General features: G+C 42.5%; 1 protein-coding gene across 8 annotated transcripts in view; it reads left to right on the plus strand.

Annotated features, from left to right (window-relative positions):
* RBM33 (RNA binding motif protein 33) overlaps positions 1–22,077 on the plus strand; it is a 133,238-nt gene that overhangs the window by 43,495 nt on the left and 67,666 nt on the right. For 6 of the 8 annotated variants that reach the window (XM_034639915.1, XM_034639899.1, XM_034639907.1 and 3 more), the window contains exons 6-8: positions 2,032–2,148; positions 15,323–15,494; positions 20,650–20,858. In XM_034639915.1, the coding sequence (XP_034495806.1) occupies positions 2,032–2,148; positions 15,323–15,494; positions 20,650–20,858 (498 nt within the window). The remainder of the gene's footprint in view (positions 1–2,031; positions 2,149–15,322; positions 15,495–20,649; positions 20,859–22,077) is intronic. The other 2 variants (XM_034639923.1, XM_034639918.1) reach the window with 1 other exon arrangement.

Genomic DNA, 22,077 nt, shown 5'->3' on the forward strand with positions numbered 1-22,077 from the left:
AGCCCTGGCCAGTCTTAGCCTCTTACCTCTTTGTTCCGGATCGTTGGTTTCTTCACAGTTGCCACGGTGGTGGAGTGTACCATTACCTGTTCTTTGGACGGAGGAGAGAGCTGGCCTCCATCTGGTGCGCCTTGCTCCGGCTCTGGGACGGGCACACTGTGAGGGAAGTAGTCACGAGAGGACGAACGAGCGCACGAGTCGATTGTGCCCCTGTGTGTCCCAGGGGCGTCGTAGTTTGTGGGATGGTTTCTCTCACTGTGTTTTGTGTCCTAGTTAGGAACTGTTAACATGTCCTCTCAAGCTGGAACCCAGCTCGGTGACACGCTGAGCATGAGCACGTTCTGTCCGTTGGGGCTCAGTCCTAAAATTGCGTGGACGGATTTTGCATGTAACGGGGAATGGAGTCGTAAAGCCACAGAATTTTACAGTTGCAAGGGACACTTCTACATAGGAAGAAGCTGAGGTCCACATTTAAAAGTTGGTAGCAGAACTCCAGTGTTCTTTCCTGTTACACTCAGAAGTAGGACGTTCCTTGGGTTTGTGAATTTCGCCAGTCCTGTTCTTGAGAGCAAAATGGGAATTGATTTAAAAACTTGTACTCTTGTAGTAAGAGACGATTATCCCTTATTATTCGACAAAATATGAGAAAATTGTCAGATGATGTATACTTTTAAGCACAATCTTTTCAGGGTTTTTAAAATTACCGTAGATTGAGATTTCATAAAACATTGTTCTGTAAAAACAATTTCAGATTGGTAATTTATGTGAAGGGCAGCAGATTTTTGTTTCTTGGGGAGGATCCAGTGGTATAGACTATTCTCCATTATATATTAACTGAAAAAAAAAATTTTTTTTTAAAAGATTTTGTTTCATTTATTTGACAGAGACAGCCAGCGAGAGAGGGAACACAAGCAGGGGGAGTGGGAGAGGAAGAAGCAGTCTCCTAGCACAGGAGCCTGATGTGGGGCTCGATCCCAGAACGCCGGGATCACGCCCTGAGCCAAAGGCAGACGCCTAACGACTGTGCCACCCAGGCGCCCCATATTAACTGAAAATTTTGATTAGCATCGTCTGGCCTTATTTGAAATCCAACAGTTCTGCTAGTGGATTGTGGGTAGTGATAGTTTCTCTTTTTGATGCGATGGTTTCATCTGGAGAGTGAGATACAGTGAATTCAGATAGCCTTGAGAGACACTTGTGGGACCTACGATGGTTTGTCACCTTGAATACAGCTGGTTTCTTGGGGGGTTGTAGGTGTGGCTTCTGTGCCTCCCCCCCCCCCCCCCAGTAGCTTGCTCAGGTTCTGTATGTGCTCTGTCTTGGTTGCTTGTCTTGTAACCAACTACTGTTCATTTCAGCCAGTGTGGGGAGATGCTGGCAAGTTCAGCTCCCCGTGAAGGATCAGATGTTCTTATTACTGGATGGTAGTATCTGTAGGAACCCTTCCTTCTCTTGAAGTTGTCTCTAGCCAGCTTGTCTGCTTCCTTCCATATGCCCTTCAAGGGATGTCTGCCTGCTGACATGCCCCTCACATTTCATACAAACCTGGAATCACCCTCTGATTCACGGGATGGGCTGATGGAGAAGCAGATTCTAATGTGATTTTTAATAAAGCTCCTGTGTTGAATTGAATGGCTTATACTTTCATTGCCTTTTATTGCCGTAAAAATGGTGCACTTCGGGTGTGAGTGCAGCTCCCTCCCTGCTGCTGAGCTGCACCATGCCAGCACATTCTTTTGAGGATTGCTTTTCCTTAGTGCTCCTTTTAAGAAGAGCTATTTATCAGGGCGCTTGGGGCTGAAGCAGAGCTGTGGCACTAACCTTAGGGATGGGGCCAGCATACTGCAGTCCGTTCTCATTAACGCAGGGGAGGCCACATTCGATGTGCGTGCTTCGTGCTTTCTGCTTCGTCGGGTAATTGCCATAGTCACATTTGCTAAAATAATGAAGCATGAGTCGTGAAGATGAAAAGTGCTTTCAAAAACCTGATGCTCCATGAGGAAGACTTATTTTCTCTTTAATGGCTGTTAGGATGAAGAATACTTGCAGGCTTGTGGGCAACAAGGGCTGCAAGAGCAGGAAGACTGTGTTGCTGAAGATGAATTAGATGAGATTACTGACCCCCAGGTTGCTCCTGAAACTGAAGAGGTATTTGTTCGTCTTTTAAAGAGTCCAAAATTTTGGTGGTTTTTTTTTTCCTTCCAGATTTAAAATGAGCATTTTTTTTAAGCATTAGTGAAAAGTTACTACATCTCTTCTTTCAACTATGAGTGCAGTAAAAGCCTGAGCTCTCTAGAGTCTTTGGGCAGTGAGTTCTGGTGAGCTGTGATTTCCACATAGCTGTTTGCCCTTTAAGTGTTAGAGTATTTTCAGTGCTCTATGGGGGCGTGGGTAGAAATCTTTTAAAAATGTGATGTATGTGTTAGTGCTTTGAAAGGAGTGCTGTAATCATGTTAAATTAGTTACCATTTGTTAGTTATGACCATTATTACAAAAATACTTCCAGGTTCCTGTATTTAGGGCTGTCTTAGGTGTTTTTTTTTTTTTTTTAAAGATTTTATTTATTTATGTGGCAGAGAGACAGCCAGCGAGAGAGGGAACACAGCAGGGGAGTGGGAGAGGAAGAAGCAGGCTCCCAGCGGAGAAGCCCCTGTGGGACTCGATCCCGGAACGCTGGGATCACGCCCTGAGCCGAAGGCAGACGCTCAACGACTGCGCCACCCAGGCGCCCCTAGGGCTGTCTTAGGTGTCAAAGAAACGAGGGTGGTTGAGAAGCTCGGCCCCTGTACTCAAGAACGTGCCGCTTAATGCAGGAGAGGGAAGACGTGTGGGCAAGTTCCTGTGATGTAAGCCTAGGAGAAGTGAAGCTTGCCCACAGAGGCTCCAGTCCCTGCTTCGGGAGCTCACGGAGGGGCCCTCTAGTTGGGAGTGGGTCTCGGAGCGCATGGGGAAAGTGGGCGGGGGGGCGTTGAGGCTTTGTGGAAGAGGTGATCTGTGGGCTAGTCTGAAAAATAAATGTCGTTTGGATGAATAGAGGTGGTACGAGGCACAGAGTCCATTTTCCAACCTTAGAACTTGTCTGGTGGGCCAAGCATGTAAGCTGTAGTCATTCTATAGCCTTAGGATTTGTTGGTTTAAAAACTCTTTTTCCTCATTAATGTTCTTTTCCTCAGTTATTTCCTTTAAAAATCACGAAAAGCAGTATTTTGGTGGCGTAGGTTGTTTACTTGAGGTACTTATGCCAGTGCTTTGGAAACTCAGTATACAGATCATTTTGTTTACTCTTACTTTTCCCTGACACAGTGCTGTGACAGAGTGCGTGGGCATGCATGCTGTGGGCAGACACTTGCCAGGACATATCCTTTCTCCTCCCTAATAAGCTAAATTTGATTTTTCTTTTTGTGCTTTCTGTCTCTTACTATATGAAATAATTTGAAACTTAGAGAAAAGATAGAAGAATAGTATGGAGAATTCTTTACCCAGATTCTCCAGTTGCAGAAGGAACCAGGATAAGGAACCAAGACAAAGCTGAAGAAGATGTTAAATTAGAGATGGTTCCCCTCCTTACGATTACTCTGTGCCGGCAGTAACGAGCCACTGTCCCAAGGAGCCACTGCCCCGAGGTTGAGGGAAACCAGAGTTGTGTGCAGGTTTGTCCTGTAGGCTCCGCCTGGTCTGGGGCCTGGAGCACGTCTAGGTCATAGCTGTGAGAGGCTGATTCAGGCAGAAGGCGTCTAAGAAAAACTCTTAAGAAGCTAGGAAGGGAGAGAAGGGGAAGGCGCAGATACGGCGCTGCAGGGATCGTTCCCAGTGATGAATAGTTGAGAGGGAAACCTGTTAGTTCATGTCCTGCTTATTAGTTTGTGGGATTTTGAGTTTGGAAAATTAATTTCATTGATACTTGTCTGTAATTTATTCTTTCAGTATTTTAGGTAATAGTCTCTTTACCCTTTGATAATCTTGTTTATAGGATACTTAAAATGAGAAAAGGCCTAATGATCTCTGGAGATAAAAACTTTTTTGAGTGAAGCAGTCAAAGAAAATCAGGTGTTACCCTTGCCTGGGTGCCTTCTGGAAGTGCCTTCTGGGTCTGACTTGTAGATCTAGGTATTTCAGACTTTCGATTTCTGAACTGTATTCATTAAAATATTAAAGCAAAAGTGGTTTATTATTTAAAAAAATGTAATCTTGCCTTCCATTTTCAAGTATCTTCTGGAGAAAGAGATGTCTTTGGAGGAACATTAATGATCGGACCCAGCCTCAAAGGAAATGAACTCATAACGTGTGTGTTAATATGACAGAGTATCGCAGACACACTTAGAAAGGATTGATCATTTGGGGAAAAGTTAGATCCCTCCCTTATACCTTGTACCAGTGCGGATCTCAGATTGATTGAATCTTGCAGTGTAAAAAAATAACCAGATATAACACTTGTGTACATGCACATACTCATGCCAAACTGTCAGCAGATTAGAAGGAAATATTTTAATAATGGTGACCGACTGGCCTTAAGCTTACCTGTAAAACCGAAAACCCAGCAAGTGTGAGAAGTTCATTTTTCACTAATGTCAAAAAATTCCAGAGGCCGTTTCAGATCTGGTATAGGCCTCACCAGGTAGTCATGTACCCAGGCTGCTTCTGGATGTGGCTAGTAAGTTCTAGGGCTGCCTTTCTTACCGTGGTCCACATCCAAACAGTGGATTGCAGGAGGACCTCAGGGGACCATGCCACCCTTTGAACCCACATCCCAGAGTTCTCATATAGCCCTATATAAACATCTCAGGAGTTAGGCCTTGGTCACATGGCCTGAACGTACAGCAGGGGAAGCTGGTGAAGATAGTAGGTGACGACGTGTTCAGCCAAAATTGGGAGTTTTATTATTAAGGACATGATAGAAAATGAGGAAAAACGAGCACCAAGTTGTCTTGGTTATTACCATTCTCCTACTTCTCGTAGTAAAGGGAAGGGGTGATTTGATCACCTCTAAGTACCCCAAAACACCACAAAGAAGTTCAACAATGACAAATTTGGGGAAATATTTACATGTGAGCCTAAGAGTTAATATATTTAGCGAAGGTCATATAATCGGTGTCTACAGATGAGCACTCCTGTAGAAAGAACGGTGAATAATATGAGAAAGTAATCCAAAAATGAGATAAGCAGATGACCATTAAGCATATAAAATATATTCAGTAAAATAAATTAAAATTGGTAATTTTAACCTTTTTTAATACTGGCAAAAATCAGAATTATTGGTCAGATACAGTCTCTGTTGGGGGACCATTTTAGAAATGTTAACTGCCCAGAGACTGTTTTCTGTGGGTCTCTCGTGTCTCTGCGTATTTTGTGGGCAAAGCACGGACTGCCCCTTTATTCTCAGCTGTCTTTTCAAGCACACAGCCTTGAAAGATGGAGTATCTTCCTGTGGGGCCTGGGGTAGGTGTGCTTTCTCTTCCTTTTAACAGACTGGGGGTCCCTAAACTCAGAGTCTCTCCTGTAGCACAGCCCCCTCTGTTCACATGGCACACTGGGAATCAGCTCAGGGAGCCAGCCCCAAAATGCCACTGCTCTGGGTCAAATAATGCATTGTCCTCAACCGTGAGTAGGGTCGAATGGCTTCTCACAGCCTCCATGAAACAGTGGCAAGCTACCTCATCGCCTTGCATGAAGGGGAAAATCACACACTCTCCACTCACCTTGACAGGATCAAAAGCCTTAAGTCCTTTGACTCAATAATTCCACCTTGATAAAGTCATCCAGAAGAGTTCATCTAAGATGTATTCAAAGATACGTGCTCCAGTTAATTCGTTTGCAGCCATGAGTATAAATGGAACCAATGTAGATTTTTCTAGAGGGTTAAGTGAAGGCTGCTCTAGCTCTCTGTCGGACATGTAGAGTGTAAGAGGAAGGTAGTATAGTTCCTCCCCTAAGTTCCCTTTAACCTTGCACGTCTGGATGTGTGTCACTCTGCACATCTATGTGGATACAGACAAAAACGATGGCCGTGATTACCCCTAGATGGTGGGATTATTTGATACTTCGTACCCCAAATATTTTAAAAATATTTTTGCTATGAGAAGAATAACTTTTATAAATGGGGAAACAGAAGATGGTTAAGATTTTGACCCTGGAGTAAGGTAGAGAATGGGATTGCACTTGTTAACTCCTGTGACTTCTAGCTGCTGTCAAGTCTCGCATGAAACATCCGAAAGGTGGTTTTCAGTATGAATCTTTTTATAGAGCAGAAAGTAAACTCTCCTCCAGATTGATTGGTTTCTCTTTTTTTAATGCCATCGGTGAGGAGGTATAGTGTTTGCTTTTTTCTTTGGAGCTGTATGTACCATCATTTAATTTTAAATTTAGTATTTGAAAGTATTTTTAAAAAGTCACCGTTACACTTTCTTATCCTTCTGTCTCTTTATGGTTGGTTGATGTTTGCCTTGTTTATGTTGCTTGAAATATTTTAAAATATTTTTAATGCATTTGTATTTTTTTTTTAAAAGATAGTTATTTGACAGAGAGGCAGCGAGAGAGGGAACACAAGCAGGGGGAATGGAAGAGGGAGAAGCAGGCTTCCTGCTGAGCGGGGAGCCCGATGTGGGGCTGGATGGCAGGACCCTGGGATCATGACTGGAGCCGAAGGCAGATGCTTAACGACTGAGCCACCAGGCGCCCCTGCATTTGTATTTTGTATATTTACTGTATTTGTATTTGTAACAGGGTTTTAAATATCTTTGCTTTCCTATCTTTCTGTCCTTGATGGTTGCTTTAAGTTTACCTTGTTTATGTTGCTTGTTTTGTATTGACTGAGAATTCTTTGTAATGTACTTTGCTCTCTGGACTTTTTTGATCATCTTTCTTGGAGGCAAGTAATGTGCTGGTCTTGCCCCTACCAACAAATATTTGGGGCTTGTTTTCGTTCTTATAGTAGAATCACTGAATGTCATTCAGCCTAAAATACCATTATTGAGAAGTTGTGTGCATTTTACTGTTTCAGGTGTTGAAAAGGTGCCACGTGCTGTTTTAGTACCTTTTGGTAGGTTTTCCTTTGGAGAGCTGCTGTTCCATCTTTTTTAGAAGTCAGACTAGAGTCCTTAAGGAGGAGTAACGGTTTTAGTCTGCCACAGTGCCTGTGTTTGGGTGTCTTTCTAGCCTTTTCATCTGTTTTCTGAAGTGTCTGCAGGGTGTTGATGAGCCAACCGCTGGCACCCCTGCAGCGTCTGCGGTGGCGGTGGGGGGGGGCGCAGGGTGCGCGTAGAGCCGAGGGAGGAGGGAGGACACACGGTGCGCGGTGCGATCCTGCACACGGCCTCGGTCCGGGAGCGCCTTGAAGTACCTGTTAGCGTGTGCGTGATGCGGCCGAGGAGGCCTTTCAGTTGGAAAGCCTGCTCGAGGGGACTCCGCTTCATTAGTGCTCTTGCTTGGTCAGAACAAAGACTCTGTACTCGCCGCGGATGAGGAGGACGTGAGTATGAAGATGCCCAGGGCCAGTTGTGCTTGTCCTCGTCACCGTGGTTTAAACAGGCTTGCTGCGTGAGATGCTTTCTTCATGTAGAGGGAGAGCAGTGAAAGACGTGTCAAGAAATCTGTGCACTGTTGAAAGTATTTACTTTCTAAATTGTGGGCCATTTACAGTCCGTGGTAGGCAGCGGTCTGAAGTGTGCAGTTCAGTGTTTGGACCCGAGTGTGTGTGCAAGTTAGCATGCTTCCTCTGCTTGGAAGCGGTTCTGTGGCCCCAGAATGTTCCCTCTTCTTTCTTGTCCGTCCTGACTCCTCAGAGGCAGACAGTGTTCTTACTTGTCCCCTTAAATTAGTCTTTCCTACTCTAGAACTTCATAGATGTACTCAGGTAGTGTAATTATTACTCTGTGTCTGACTTTTTTTGTTCAGCGTAATGTTTTTGGGACTCATACAAGTAGTTGTGTATGTCGGTAGTTCATTCCGTTCTAGGGATGTACCGTGTGCGTGTTCATTCTCCTGATAATAGATATCTGGGTTTCCTGTTTTTTTTCTTCTTTCCTTTGCTTTTCTCTTTTCTCTGCTTTTCTTTTTTTCTTTCTTTCTTTCTTTCTTTCTTTCTTTCTTTCTTTTTTTTTTTCTTTCTTTCTTTCTTTCTTTCTTTCTTTCTTTTCTTTCTTTCTTTCTTTCTTTCTTTCTTTCTTTCTTTCCGTTCTTTTTGATTAAAGATCTTTATTAGTGGGTGCCTGGGTGGCTCAGTTGGTGACACTTCTCCCCTTCAGCTCAGGTCATGTTGTCAGGGTCCTGGGATCCAACCCTGCATCGGGCTCCCTGCTCAGGAAGGAGCCTGCTTCTCCCTCTGCCTGACGCTCTCCCTGCTTGTGCTCTTTCTCTCTCTCTCTTTCTAGCAAATAAATAAATAAAATGTTTTTTAAAAAGATACTTATTTGAGAGGGAGAGAGCGGGCACAGGCAGGGGCAGGGGGGAGGGGGAAGCACATTCCCCGCTGAGCACGGAGCCTGTCGTGGGATTCAGTCGCAGGGCCCTGAGATCATGACCTGAGCTAAAGGCAGATGCTTAACCGACTGAGCCACGTAGGTGCCCAGGTTTCCTTTTTTTCTAAAGTCATGAATAAAGTAACTATAAAGATTATTTTAGGTATCTTTTAGTGGATGTATCTTTTTGTTTTCCTAGTACGAATGGAGTTACTAGAGACAGTAAAAGTTAGTTCTATAAGAAACCACCAAATGGTTTCCCAGAGTGGTTGTATCATTTTGTACTCCCTGTGGTCCTGCCGGAGAGTCTCCATTCTCCATCACTTGATAGTGTCGGTCGTTTCTGTGTAGTCCTTTGACTTGGTGTGTCATTATGGTTTTAGTGTGTGTTCCATTGATGACTGACGATATTGAGCACCATTCCATGTGCTGATTTCACTTCTAGATCTTCCTTGTGTTCATTTTTAGTCTTAAAAAAATGTGGGTTCTTTTTAATCTTTGTCTATATATGCTATACATAGTGTACGTACACCACATAGAGAATATATATTGTCTGTATAGGCTCTGCAGAGAACATGTATCTATATATGTATATGTCTGTATCTACTGTCTGTGTGTTCTAGATAGATTTTTTTTTTTAAGATTTTATTTATTTATTTGACAGAGAGACAGCCAGCGAGAGAGGGAACACAAGCAGGGGGAGTGGGAGAGGAAGAAGCAGGCTCATAGTGGAGGAGCCTGATGTGGGGCTCGATCCCATAATGCCGGGATCACACCCTGAGCCGAAGGCAGACGCTTAACCGCTGTGCCACCCAGGTGCCCCTAGATAGATTTTTTAAAGGTTTATTTATTTGTTTGTTTGAGAGAGAGTGTGCACATGAGGGAAAGGGAGAGAGAATCTGAAGCCGACTCCCCACTGAGCACAGAGCCCGACATTGGACTTGATCCCACAATCACAAGATCATGACCTGATCCAAAACCAAGAGTCGGATGCTTAATTGACTTAGCCAGCCAGGTGCCCCTAGATAGACAGAGAGATGTTTATATGTATAGTGAATATTTTCTCTGAGCCTGTGGCTTCTGTTTTAATTTTCTTTTTTTTTTTTTTTTTAAGATTTTTATTTATTTATTTGACAGAGATAGAGACAGCCAGCGAGAGAGGGAACACAAGCAGGGGGAGTGGGAGAGGAAGAAGCAGGTTCACAGCAGAAGAGCCTGATGTGGGGCTCGATCCCAGAACGCTGGGATCACGCCCTGAGCCGAAGGCAGATGCTTAACCGCTGTGCCACCCAGGCGCCCCTTCTGTTTTAATTTTCTTAAAGGTATCTTTCCGTGAGCAGAAAATTTTGATTTGATGAAGACCAGATAATTCTGTGACCCAAGAAATCTTTGCCTACCCCAGAGTTGCAAAGATACTATTAGCCTGTGTTTTCTTTTTTTTTTTTTTTTTAAAGATTTTATTTATTTATTCATTCAACAGAGATAGAGACAGCCAGCGAGAGAGGGAACACAAGCAGGGGGAGTGGGAGAGGAAGAAGCAGGCTCATAGTGGAAGAGCCTGATGTGGGGCTCAATCCCATAACGCCGGGATCACGCCCTGAGCCGAAGGCAGACGCTTAACCGCTGTGCCACCCAGGCGCCCCTAGCCTGTGTTTTCTTCTGGAAGCTTTGTGGTATTAGCTGTTTGTAGTTTAGGTCTGTGATCTATCTCAACTAATATATTTATGTGTTTGTGTGTGTTTCACTTTTTTCTGTATGTTTATATGATTGTTGCACCATTATTTGTTTTAAAACCTTCCTTTCCCATTGAATTGCCTTAGTGCTTGTGCTGGGAATTAATTGACCATTTTAGTTTGGGTCTCTTTCGGAACCTCTTTTGTTCCCTTGCCAGTATTACACTGTCTTGATTACTGTGGCATGAAAGCAGGTAGTATAAATCGATCAGTTTTGTCTTTCTTTTCAAGATTGTTTTGGCTATCCTAGGTCCTTTGAATTTCCATATAAATTCTGTAACTGACTTGCCAATATCTACTAAAAATCTGATTGGGATTTTGATAGAGAACGCATTGTTATCTTTCCATCACACTGGGGGAAAGCTAATGCCTTAGTAATCATGTTGCCTGTTAATAAACACACTCTAATTCTTCTAATTCTTCATTTCCTGTGCTTTTATGTCTTTTACCTCTGTGAAAGAATAGAAATACTGAAGGCATTCATTCTTACCTGGTTCTCGATGGTAGGGGAAGTGCTCAGTGTTTCACCAGGTAAGTCATAGGAGCTCACTGGAGGTTTGTGTTTGTTTGATCAGATTGAAGCTCTTTTCTCTATCTAGTTTGTTGAGATTTTTTTAAAAAATGAGAAATGGGTGTTGAATTTTGTCAGTGCTTTTTCTGCATCTTTTGAGATACTCCTGTGGCTTTTATCCTGTCTTTTATTTGTGTGAATTAAACTGGCTTTTTAAAAACTACTAACTGTACTCCAGACTTTATTTTCCTTTAACAAGACATTTTTTATATCTTCTTACTGTTCTGGGATCCAGTCCGGGGCCCACACTGTTGTGTCTTCTCTGGTCTGTGCCAGTTTGTCAGTCTTCGCCTGCGTTTCACAGCCATGCCAATCTAGAGGTATACCCTACAGCATGTCTTCCAGTCTGGGCTTGTCTGATACTTTCCTCATGATTACACTGGGGCTATGGGTTTTTGGAAGGAATGCCACGGAGGCTCGGTGCCCTTCTCATCCATCATACCACTGGGTGTACAAGACCTCCCTGGCAATGTTAGTCTTGATCATGTGGTCATGTCCTGTTTGCCAGTTACAGGTAGTAGGTCTGTAAAGTATGGTCTTTCCTTTTCTGTACTCTGTTCCTTAGAAGCAAATCCCTAGTAGTTTGCCGTTAAAGCAAGGGGAGAGAAGGATGGAGTTCCACCTCTGGAAGAGGGTGTGGGGACAGTGCTATCTACATATATTTGGAATTTTTCTATAAGATCTGTTAAATTGATTTTTTTGAATCTTAAATCGGCCTTGTGCTTCTGGCTAAACCTCACTTGGTTGTGATATATTTTCCTTTTTATATTTTGCTGGATGCCATGTGCTTTTATTTTTTAAAGGAATTTTGTGTCTGTATTTATGAAGAATATTGGTCTGTAATTTTCTTAGAATTTTTTTTGCAATTTGCTCCATCTTTACAACTTATAAATTTTCACCATTTTTTAGAAAAGATTAATTTTGGAGAGAGAGGGGCAGGGGAGAGTGTGTGTATGTGTGTGTGAGAGCGAGCAGGGGGGAGGGGGCAGAGAGAGAGAGAATCTCAGGCACGTTCCCTGCCGCGTGTGGAGCCTGATGCAGTGCTTAATTTCAGGACCCTGAGATCATACTTGGGCAGAAATCAAGAGTCGGATGCTTGATAGACAGAGGCATCCAGGTGCCCCTAAATGTTCACTATTGGCAGAATTAGTATTTGTATCTGATTTGTATTTCATGGTATAATAAAGAACTATTCTCTGTTAAATATCCTGTAAGCATTAAAAACTTTGGGAAGTTTTGTGAAACTGTTCTCTATGCCCCCCCCCCCCCCCCGTCAGAGAACTACCTGTTTTTTTCCCATTTCAGAATTATCTGGAGAACTTAAACACATATGCAGGTCTGCGTCTTGCTTCCCCTTAGACTTTGTAATTCTTTACGTATACTTTTAACCCTTGAGCAATGCTGGGGTTAGGGACACTGGTCCTCGCTCAGTTGAAAATCTGTGTGTAACTTTTAACTCCCCCAGTGCTTAACTATTAATAGCTTATTGTTGATCAGGAGCCTTACTGATAACAGAAGTTAACACCTATTTGGTATATGTATTATATACTGTATTCTTACAATAAAGTAAGCTAGAGGAAAGATGTTATTAAGAAAATCATAAAGAAAATACATTTACAGCACTGTATTCACCCCCCAAAAATCACATATAAGTGGGTCTGTGCATTTCCAACCTGCGTAGGGTCAACTGTGTGTGGTAAGATTTTGATAGAGTTGTCTATTTTTAGGGAACTTTCATAATGGTTTTCATGTGTACCCTCTGTTAAGAATTCCAATTACATCTTTCAGGTTTTCAAGATAATTAAGTAGTTAAAAATCAAGCCGTTGAGTATTTTTGGCAAAGCCTAATAATGAGATCACAGATATACACACATATTTAACTTCTTGCACAATAGACTCTTAGGATAATTTGATTTTTATGTCACTGACACTGCCTTTCATCGGAGTTTTACTTGTGAATAGAATACCAGCTAGTACTTGTTAAAAACTGTGGAGAAAGTCAGCAGTTTGGCAGATAGGTTATTTGATTCTGTAAATCATATGGCCGAAAGAGATGCCTTTTTTTTTTTTGAGCCCAGTGTTTGGAATCAGAGGTAGTAACCAGTGCCTGACAGCATGGGTCTGGCTCAGAGAAGGTTGTCCAGTAGTAGGCTGCAGTCGAGGCAGGCGAGGCCAGGCCCCGCTCCAGTGTAGTCCTTCATGTAGTGCAAGGCTTAACTGGCCTCTGAGACTTAGACAAGAAGCTTGCATTCCAGGAATTCCATTGCTCAGAAAACTACCTTATGCTGTCCTTTTGCGGTCCTGCCTTCCCTCCATTTCTAATCACTGGAACTTGTATGATGGTTCTTTCTCGGAGAATGTCCTGTGAGTGGACTCGTTGCAGTGTATCGCGATTGGCTTCTCTCGTCCCGCGTGGCTTTTGTGATTTCACCCCACGTGCATATCAATAGCTCATTCCTTGTTACTGCTCACGAGCATTGGGTAGATACAATTTATGTATCTATTCCCTTACTATTGATCCAGTTTTGGTGATCCAGAAGAGAGCAGTAAGTATTTTCCTACAGGTTTTTTACATGAATGTAAATGATCGTTTCTCTTGGGTAAATATCTAGGAATGCAGTCGTTGGATCATAGACTTGATTTGTTTGTTTTTGGTGGCTTGTAGCATTTGTTTCAAAGAAACAATTTTCAACTCGTCCTCTTTAGATTTCTTAGATGGAGATTTGTATGCAAAATAAGCTTTACTAATTTCAGTCTTCCATGTTTTATGTAAAACCTGTTTGGAAAGTCTTTGAACTGAAATTACTGTTAATGGTTGATTTAGAAATGACCATTGTAGGGAAGTAGAATATTTGCTTCATTGGTAGCCATTTCTTTTCTCCTCTGTGGTCTTGTTACTCAAAATGTGTGGTGTTTGGACCAGCATGTTAGGTTCACCTGGAGCTTGTTAGAAATGCAGAGTCCCAGGCCCCACCGTGGACCTGTAGAATCACAGTCTGTATTTTAACAGGATTCCCAGTGATGGGAATGAACATTAAATTTGAGAAGCACTGCTCTGGAGAATTAGGGAAGTAGGGAAGAGTACTTTGTACATGAATTTACCTTTGTTTGATTTGAGTGTAGTACAGCACAAAGCTAGCTGGGTCCATCAGATGTTACTCATTTTGGTTTCAGATACTCAGTAAGACAGAAATAATGATCTCAGACCACCAAAATGCCAAGACTGTGGTACTTCAAAATTCCGTGGTATACTAAATGTCAGAATACTGAAAGGTGGTGGTATCACAGTCATGAGGCTTAAAATCTAGTTTACATTCATTATTTTATCTTCAGGCATTTGAACTCCTGAAGATGTTAGAGACTTGAAGTATTTATAGCAATGAGTATGCATTTGTAGTTTATCTTTTTGCACAGAAAATGTTGGGAAAAGAATACAAAACAATTGTATCTTTGGTTTATGTTAAATTGTTTCTTGGGCATTTTCTAATAAAGCAGTTCATCTTGTTTCTGTTAAGAGTAAAGGATATTTAAAATTAATGAATCACGAAAATAAAGGGACAAATTCTGTTTTCTTTACGTTTACAAAAAGTATTTAAGTGAACCTGGCACTCGTAAGCCCCTGTCTTATCTCACAGGAGGCCACTAAAACCTAGTAGAAGGGGAAAAGTGGTCAGTGTCAAAGGGAACATTTAGAGTAAGAATTGTTGATGAAGAAATTACTTTCACTTGGGACTAGATTAGACAGTATTTTTGTAGGAATGCTGACATAATAAAATAAAAGATAAAAGCTGCTTTTAGTGTGATTGAAAAAAAAAAAGTTTTCCTGTCGCAGTATTCTGAGCCAGAGGCAGTGATGCACGAACTCTGGACAGTGGAATAAAGTAGAGGGTAAGAGTGAGTGAGGAAAGATTTTGGAGTCTGAAGAAACCAACCAACCTAACAGCAGGTTTGGGGTGCGTGCCTAGAGTAAAATCATGGTAGATGAGGTCAGGAGTTACTGAAAGTGTCGAGCCTGTGTGACAGGAAGGAGCATGCTCTCATCGAATCTAAGTTACAGAACTCATGGAACTCCAGTGTTAGTTTAATGAATGTATTGAATTTTGCTGGAATCTGGATCAGACTTGAGGCCAGCAGGGACTTGTTGAAATTTTTGTTTCTTGGACCCCCTGGCTGGCTCAGTTGGTAGAGCATATGACCCTTGATCTCAAGGTTGTGAGTTCGAGCCCCAAGTTGGGCATGGAGCCTACTTTAAAAAAATTTTTAAAAATAGAAAAAAAAATTTATGTTTCCTCTCTCAGAAGTATATGTAACAACAGTATATATTGTATATTAATTACAAGTAGGAATTGAACTTTTTTTTAATGTTTGAGATTATTTGCTCCTGGAATCAGTTTAGTGTTCTACATGGCCTTGTCATGGAACATTTTACAGTATCTTTACATCTTAAATATAAAGGATCTTTATATATATAAATCTCATATTTATATATAAAATCATGCTTCAATATTTAATTCAAAAGAATGTGAACTCAGTCTCCCTTTTTGTTTTGTATGTCCGCCTTGCAGGGAGGTATGGAAACTTTGGAACTCCAGAAGGACGTAAAAGAAGAATCAGATGAGGAAGATGATGAGGATGAAGAGTCTGGACGATTACGTTTCAAAACTGAAAGGAAAGAAGGAACAATTATTAGGCTCTCAGATGTAACTAGAGAGAGAAGGAACATTCCAGAAACTTTGGGTAACTTTTTTTACCTGTCTCCCATCCTTCCTCACTCCCATTTCAACTTCCTCCGTAGTGCTGTTATGATTGATGAAATCGGTAGAAACAGCTCGACTTTGTAGATTCTTGTGCGTGCCATCCAGAGTGGATGGTGTGTGAAGTTAGAGCTGAGTCACGGTGCTGTAAAAGTCGTTCTATAAACTCTATAAAAATGACTGTCTTCTGGATTAAAAATGTTTGAATAAAGTATTTGATTGCTCATTTTTTTAAATAGCTGCTTCTTTTGGAGTCGATGGCCTAGACCTATGCTTCGTGCACACCGTGCAGGTCCTGGCTGGCTCTGGGAAGGTGGTGTGGGCGTGGTGCAGGGCCATTTGACCCCTCTGGAGGGCTGATTCTGGACCAGACTATTTGTGTTTTGTACCTGTTAGTGTCATTACAACCATCTTTTTTCTGTGTTCTTTTTCTGGATGTCATTTCCTCTCCATGTTTTATGAGATAAGGTGACTTGTTTATAGACCTAATCAATTGAACGTCATTCTGAGCAAACCCTGCTTTTAGATATCTGCGGCAGGCTGTTGCTGGTCGGCAGAGAGCCTTTTTCACTATTCACCCTACCCTACCCCCAGTGGTTCCTTTTTCCAGGGTCCTTTGCAAAGAATATTGCAGTGGTTCTCAAATTTGAGTGAGCAACAGAATCACCTAGAGGGCTTGTTAAAACACAGATTCCGGAACCCACTCCCAGCTCTTCTGTTTCGGTAGGGTTAGGGTGGTACCCAAGGAGGTTGCATTTCTGATGAGTTGCCGCGTGATGCTGCTGCTCTGCTCGGGAACCTGTACTTGAAGAACCACTGGGATGTTGTACTGTGTTCTTGGGAGGGTGGAAGGACACAGGGTCTACCCGCTTTCGGGTCTTGGTCAAGATAAAAAATCAAGAAACGGACCGTCAGTCACTACGTTGATTACTTCTTAAACCGTTATTTATAGCCCTTTTCATTTGGAAACATGCATACGTATCTGTAAGTGGCAGATGTGAATTCTCCATGAGGAAGCCAGTCTCCCAGTGTAGACAGATTAACAATAGTGAGCCAATTTTACCACGTTACTCGACTAATTTGTTAGACTCCTGGCAGTCTCTGCCCTCTGATTTCCTCCTCCTCTAGCTTTTGACCCAAGAATTCCCTGGACTTTTTTCAAGTTATGCTGTAAAGTTGCCAGTTGGTCTGAAGGCAGGACAACCTGAGTTTCTAAGAAAGTGGATCTGAAGTTGGCCTTGGGTAAAAGGAGGATGGGGAAAAAAAAAACCCAAAAGTTATCTTTCAGCCGGAGGAATTGGTAACATTACATATGGAAGCAGACATGTCAGGCTTCGGCGGAGTAAGATGAACAAGGGAGAGTGAGTGCCCCTGGCTGGACAGCGGAGGGTATCGGGCAGCATCTTAATAGAGAAGGGGCTTAGGGTTGGGGCTGGGGGTGAATCCATCACTTTTCTGCGGTTTTGTAGTGGCTGTGACATTGTCACATAAGTTGGGGAACTTGATGTATCAGATTATAACTGGGATAGCTACAGGTTCTAAGGATGTGAAATCACTTGGCAAACACCGAGAAGGGCCTTTCCCGTCTATAGCCAGCTCCCTATAGGCCAGCATGGAGGTCACTTTCCCCTGAGCCTCGACACCGTCCTCCTCCGTCTGTCCTCAGCCAGGGTCATCTCTCTGCATTGTAGCTGCCCCAGGCACTGACAGCACATCTTGAGGCGTCCATGCTGTTTTTGTTCATCATCTGTGTTGCTTTCATTCCTACATCTCAGGACCTTTGCCTCATTTTGCCTTTCTCAGGGTCATTTGTACCTCTTGAGAGAAGAGGTTGGAAGGGGTTAGTGGTAGGCAAGCTGGAGACTTTAAATACAGGGGGAGAGAGTCTGGAGTCCTCAGAGGCAGAGGGACTGTAAGCATAAACAGTTTGAAATTTACCATTCTTTTGAACATTAAGAAATAAGGTTTGAATGCGTTTGTGGCCAGGAATAGGGCAAGTGGAAATGGGGCTTAAAAGTGTCTTTCTCTGTTCCATATGCATGAGCCCTGACATAAGCAAGCTTAGTGTTTGAAACACGAGTTCTCTAGTAACTCAGAGTTAGACTTATTCCCAGTACAAAAAGGATTTTTCTGTCCATTTACAGATTGGTTTCCTAAAACAGTGCGTGCTCTTATTACCCTGACCCCCTTCCCCCCAACAGAAGGTTAGTTTTACATATAAGAAAATACTGATTGAGAAAGAGAAGCTGCTACAGTATTTGGTAAACTAGAAATCTGCATAAGTTTTACCCATCAGTTTGTGTGCTCCTGGTGATAGAGATATCAGTTCCAGGTTCTGTATAGAAATACTTAACATTTATTTGACTGTATAAAGCTGTTTACCCACTCTTTGTAATGGGATTAAAATGTCTTGCTACCAGAGTCCATTCGTCATCTCTTATGTATGTATTTCTTGACAAATGATGTCTTTTAACATTTTAAATACAAATAAAAATGATTTTGTGGTATCATCGATTAATGTTGAGAACCTTCCACTCTTTGAAAAGAAAACTGGACTCACGCTCTGGCGTCCCCTGTCCTGACCCATTGGTCTGCATGTGGGTCGTGAGTTCCCTTCAGAACCTGCAAGGTGCTGGGTCTCTCTTAGTGGTTCTCGCATTTAGATCGGGGACGCCATCCTTCGGTGGGGAGACCATGGATTCGTATATGGCTATAGAACCTGACACATCGTTGCTGATGTGCATTTTGAATTCACGTAGAATTTTGGGCTTTCACATAGGTTAAGATCTTAAGTAAGGAGCTCAAGCCAGCGTTCTGGGAACTAAGCCTTTCAGCGAGTGTGACTTTTTCTCAGTTTCCCGGAGGGTGGTGCACAGCCACATGCTTTAGCAGGTAGATTCGCTCGTTTTCTGCGAAGGATGCCGTGAGGTCTAAGGACTTACCTCTCTGGTGGAACCCAGCTGAGAAGGGTTTCTAGAACTGATACGTGTAAGGGAGTGATGTATTTTGAGTGGAAATGTCAAAAGCCATCTCTGAAAAGTAGGTGTCCGTGACTGGTTTTCCTAACGTCTCAGCACAGAAGTTCAGAGCTGCTGGTTCTTTGGCCCTAGGAGGTGGACCTGAGATTCTCTTTGAGGGCAGTACACACAGTACCCGAAAGACAACATTAATGTTAGTTAGGCCTTTTTTATCCATTGGTCTATGAGTAGGCATCTAGATTTTGCAATATTCTAAATTTTATTGGCACATGTAATACATTAAATTGTATTTTATTGTTTTAGCCTAAAGAACATTCTTATCATGTCCACATAATGTTCTCTTGAAATAATATCCTTAGTTAATTTTGTTCAAGGCGCAGGATCTGTGGGAAGAATATTTTCATCTAGTAATAAACAGTTCAAGATTGCTAGTGCTGGCAGTAGGATCCTGGCTTCAGTTTACACAGCTGTCCTTGTATTACAAGCAAGGTGTTTTTGTTTTTGTTTTTTTGTTTTGTTTTGTTTTTTTTACAAATTCCTTGATCCGAATTCTCTTGTAAAAAAAAAAATTCAGACTACCATTTGTTATTTTTATTTTGCCAAATAAGCTGTGTATTTTATAAATGTTTATTCATTGTGCATTAGTCCAACTGTTATAAAAATTAGTTGTATGCAAATGTTTTTCTTAAGCACATTTTAGAAAAGGACAATACAGTGTAAAACTTTGTTTCATTGAGCCATATCTCTTTACTTTAGAATATGGACATAGTTCAGAAAACACTTAAGAGGAAATTAACATTTCAGTTGAAGTTACAAATGTAATTTCCATCCTGTCATATTTTGGTGACCTTTTGTGACAGCTTGTCTCAATTGGAGGAAAGCATTTTTACTTGCTGATTAAAGATGTCATTTGAAACCATTTTATTACAGGGGATAGTGAAATTAATCTTGACACTTAGAACCACTAGGAAAATAATTGCTGATTCACTGCATAAAATGTGTATGTGAACCAATCATGTAGTCAAGATTAGAGTAAAAGTCTGTGCTTGTTACGAAGAGATTAAATTTTCTCTTGAATGGGGTCTAGATTTATTTGAAGGGGAGGGGAATAACCATAGAAACAATATCAAGAAAATGAAATGTGGCTTAGAGGTTTTGGGAGAGTTTGGAGATGATTATGGAATCCAAGGTAGGAGATGAGCTGGTAATGTTTAAAATTTGCCCTTCACTGTAGAAGAAGGTGTAAGACTGCCTCTTGGGATTCAGTGAAACCTTTAGAAGGTATACATTTGTTAATGTAAGATACCACAGTTCAGATAATATTTTAAAGTAAAGGAACCGTATATGAGTAAGTCAGCTTTTCCCTTTTAGGGATTTAGAATAATGTGGCAGCTGAAGCCTTGTAGGGCCAGAGTCTGTGTGTTTTATGTCCTTAAAGCATTGGTCAGAGAGGTGAGCATCTCCTCGGTGTCCCACAAGCATTTGCATTAATGAGTTTTTTCTTCTGTGACTTTGCTCTCATCGGATACAGCTTCCATATTAGACTGCATGGATAGAAGTCTTTTTTTCGCAGAGTAAAGCTCTTTTTTGATCTGAAATGATAATGAGTTTTCCATTGTATGAAATAGATTTGAGAGTGTTTTCATTAATAGTTTCGTTTACGTCAGAACAAGCAGGAACGTGTTTTACCTCTCCGTTTGGAGCCTGCGTGCGGCTGTGCACCCGCACTACTTGTACTGGTCTCACTGAGGCCATTGTGCTGGCGTGGGCCTGGCCGAGCCCGCTCCTCCCTGGTGCCGCCCGCTGGCAGTGAGGAAGGGATCGCAGCGGCTTGAGGGCTGTGTGAAGTCGGACCCCGGCCCCTTCCTTTTAGCTCCCTCTGTACATTTTTGTGGTCTCAGGTGAAAATTCCGTGTATGGTTCCTGTGCCTCACTACGTGGTACCTGGGAGGGGCATGTCGTCATTTAACAGGTGTCGCTAACAGGCTGTGGGTGGCTCTGGCTGGGCCCTGCTTGCTGCCGCTAGTCTAGTTATCTCCCCAGGCGTGAGGCACTTGCTCTTTCAGGATGTCTTGTCATGTATGTCTTCCCCGTTTTCTCCCTGTAAATCGGGTTTAGGCTATTTGAAGATATCTAACATATATGCATCTTTTCAAATAGAGCTTTCAGCAGAAGCCAAAGCTGCGTTGCTTGAATTCGAAGAAAGAGAGCGACAGCATAAGCAGGGGCGCTATGGTTCGAGGCGGGGAGGAAGGAGAGGAGGCCCTGTGGTGTGTCGCGGAATGGGAGACCAGAGGAGAGAGAACAGCGAGCGTGCGAGAATAAAAGATCACAGACCTGCCCTGCTTCCGACGCAGCCTCCTGGCGTGGTAATGTTCAGTTTTATTGTGATCGTCCAAGACCTTAGAACAAATGAACGTGTGCCGTTGTGGGTTTCATACTTGGTGTGTATCTCCTAGTGTGAAATTAAGGCTTAATAGTGGGAATAATGGAGAAAGTTTCTTTAAACTATGATCTCATCTGTGGTCTTATTAACTCAGTCCTCCTGGTATTCGCGCAGTAATGGGAGAATTCTGTACGCAGCTCCTTGTGGAGAAAGAAGTAACAAGAGGCTAATGTCCTCAAGTGACAAGAACCGCAGAGGAGCCTGGCTTCCGCCCTCTCCCTGCTCGTAGAGGGCTGCTGCTCCTGAGCACCGAGCTCAAACAGGCGGCTGTGCTACGTGTAGAGTGGAGGCGGTGGTGTGTATTTCATCAAATAGTTTGTCTTTTATACACTTTACCAGAGGCTTCTCCTTAAGTATAGCAGTTTCTCGGACAGTAACCGTCCTATCCTGTCCATGATCATATACTTGGAATTTCAGCTCAGTTTGCATTTCAAAGGTGAGATAATCACAGAAGCAAAGCAAGGAATTGAGATTTTTATGTTCTTTTGGTTTGCTTTAGGATTTTCTGGCTTTTTCCTTCAGAAGTCAGTCTTGAAGGACAAACTTATTTAATACAAATATGTCTTCCACTTTGTCTACCACATGTCCCTCCTACCTTTTTATCCGAATTTAGGGGAAAGTCACACTTTGCCTCTTTGTAGAAATGGTCAGTGTTAGGATGCATTCACTTGTGAAATAACAAGGTAGAAGACGTGCCTTACTATTTCAGCATGAGAATCCCAATTTTGAAGTAAAGGAAGGAGAGAGGTCGGTGGGTTAATGACAGTGTAGAGAAGTTGATGATGTTAATAGCTGCTATTTGTTCATGCAGCTGTTTTGATCTTAAGCTTCTGACATAGCAAAAAGGCTGGACCTTTCCTTTCTTCCCTGTTCTGCACCCTCACCCCCAGCCTCACCCCCAGCCTCTGCTTGCCATGTACTGAACAGCCAGTTTGGTTATGTTGGCCTCTTTGGAAGGGAGGGGGGCAACCACACACGGCGACCTGTTTTTGTGTAATTGTAGTTCTGTGATTCTGGAACGGTAGCTTTTCTTATCCACAAAGAGAGGAGGTGTGCCCAGCCAGCCTTCCTCAAGAGTGGCTGGGCTGAGAGAACTGTGAGCTCCTCAACGTTGTTAGCCAAGCGGAAGATGGCCTGGCCGC

The sequence above is a fragment of the Ailuropoda melanoleuca genome, chromosome 1, assembly GCF_002007445.2.
Source record: "Ailuropoda melanoleuca isolate Jingjing chromosome 1, ASM200744v2, whole genome shotgun sequence".
Taxonomy (NCBI): Eukaryota; Metazoa; Chordata; class Mammalia; order Carnivora; family Ursidae; genus Ailuropoda; species Ailuropoda melanoleuca.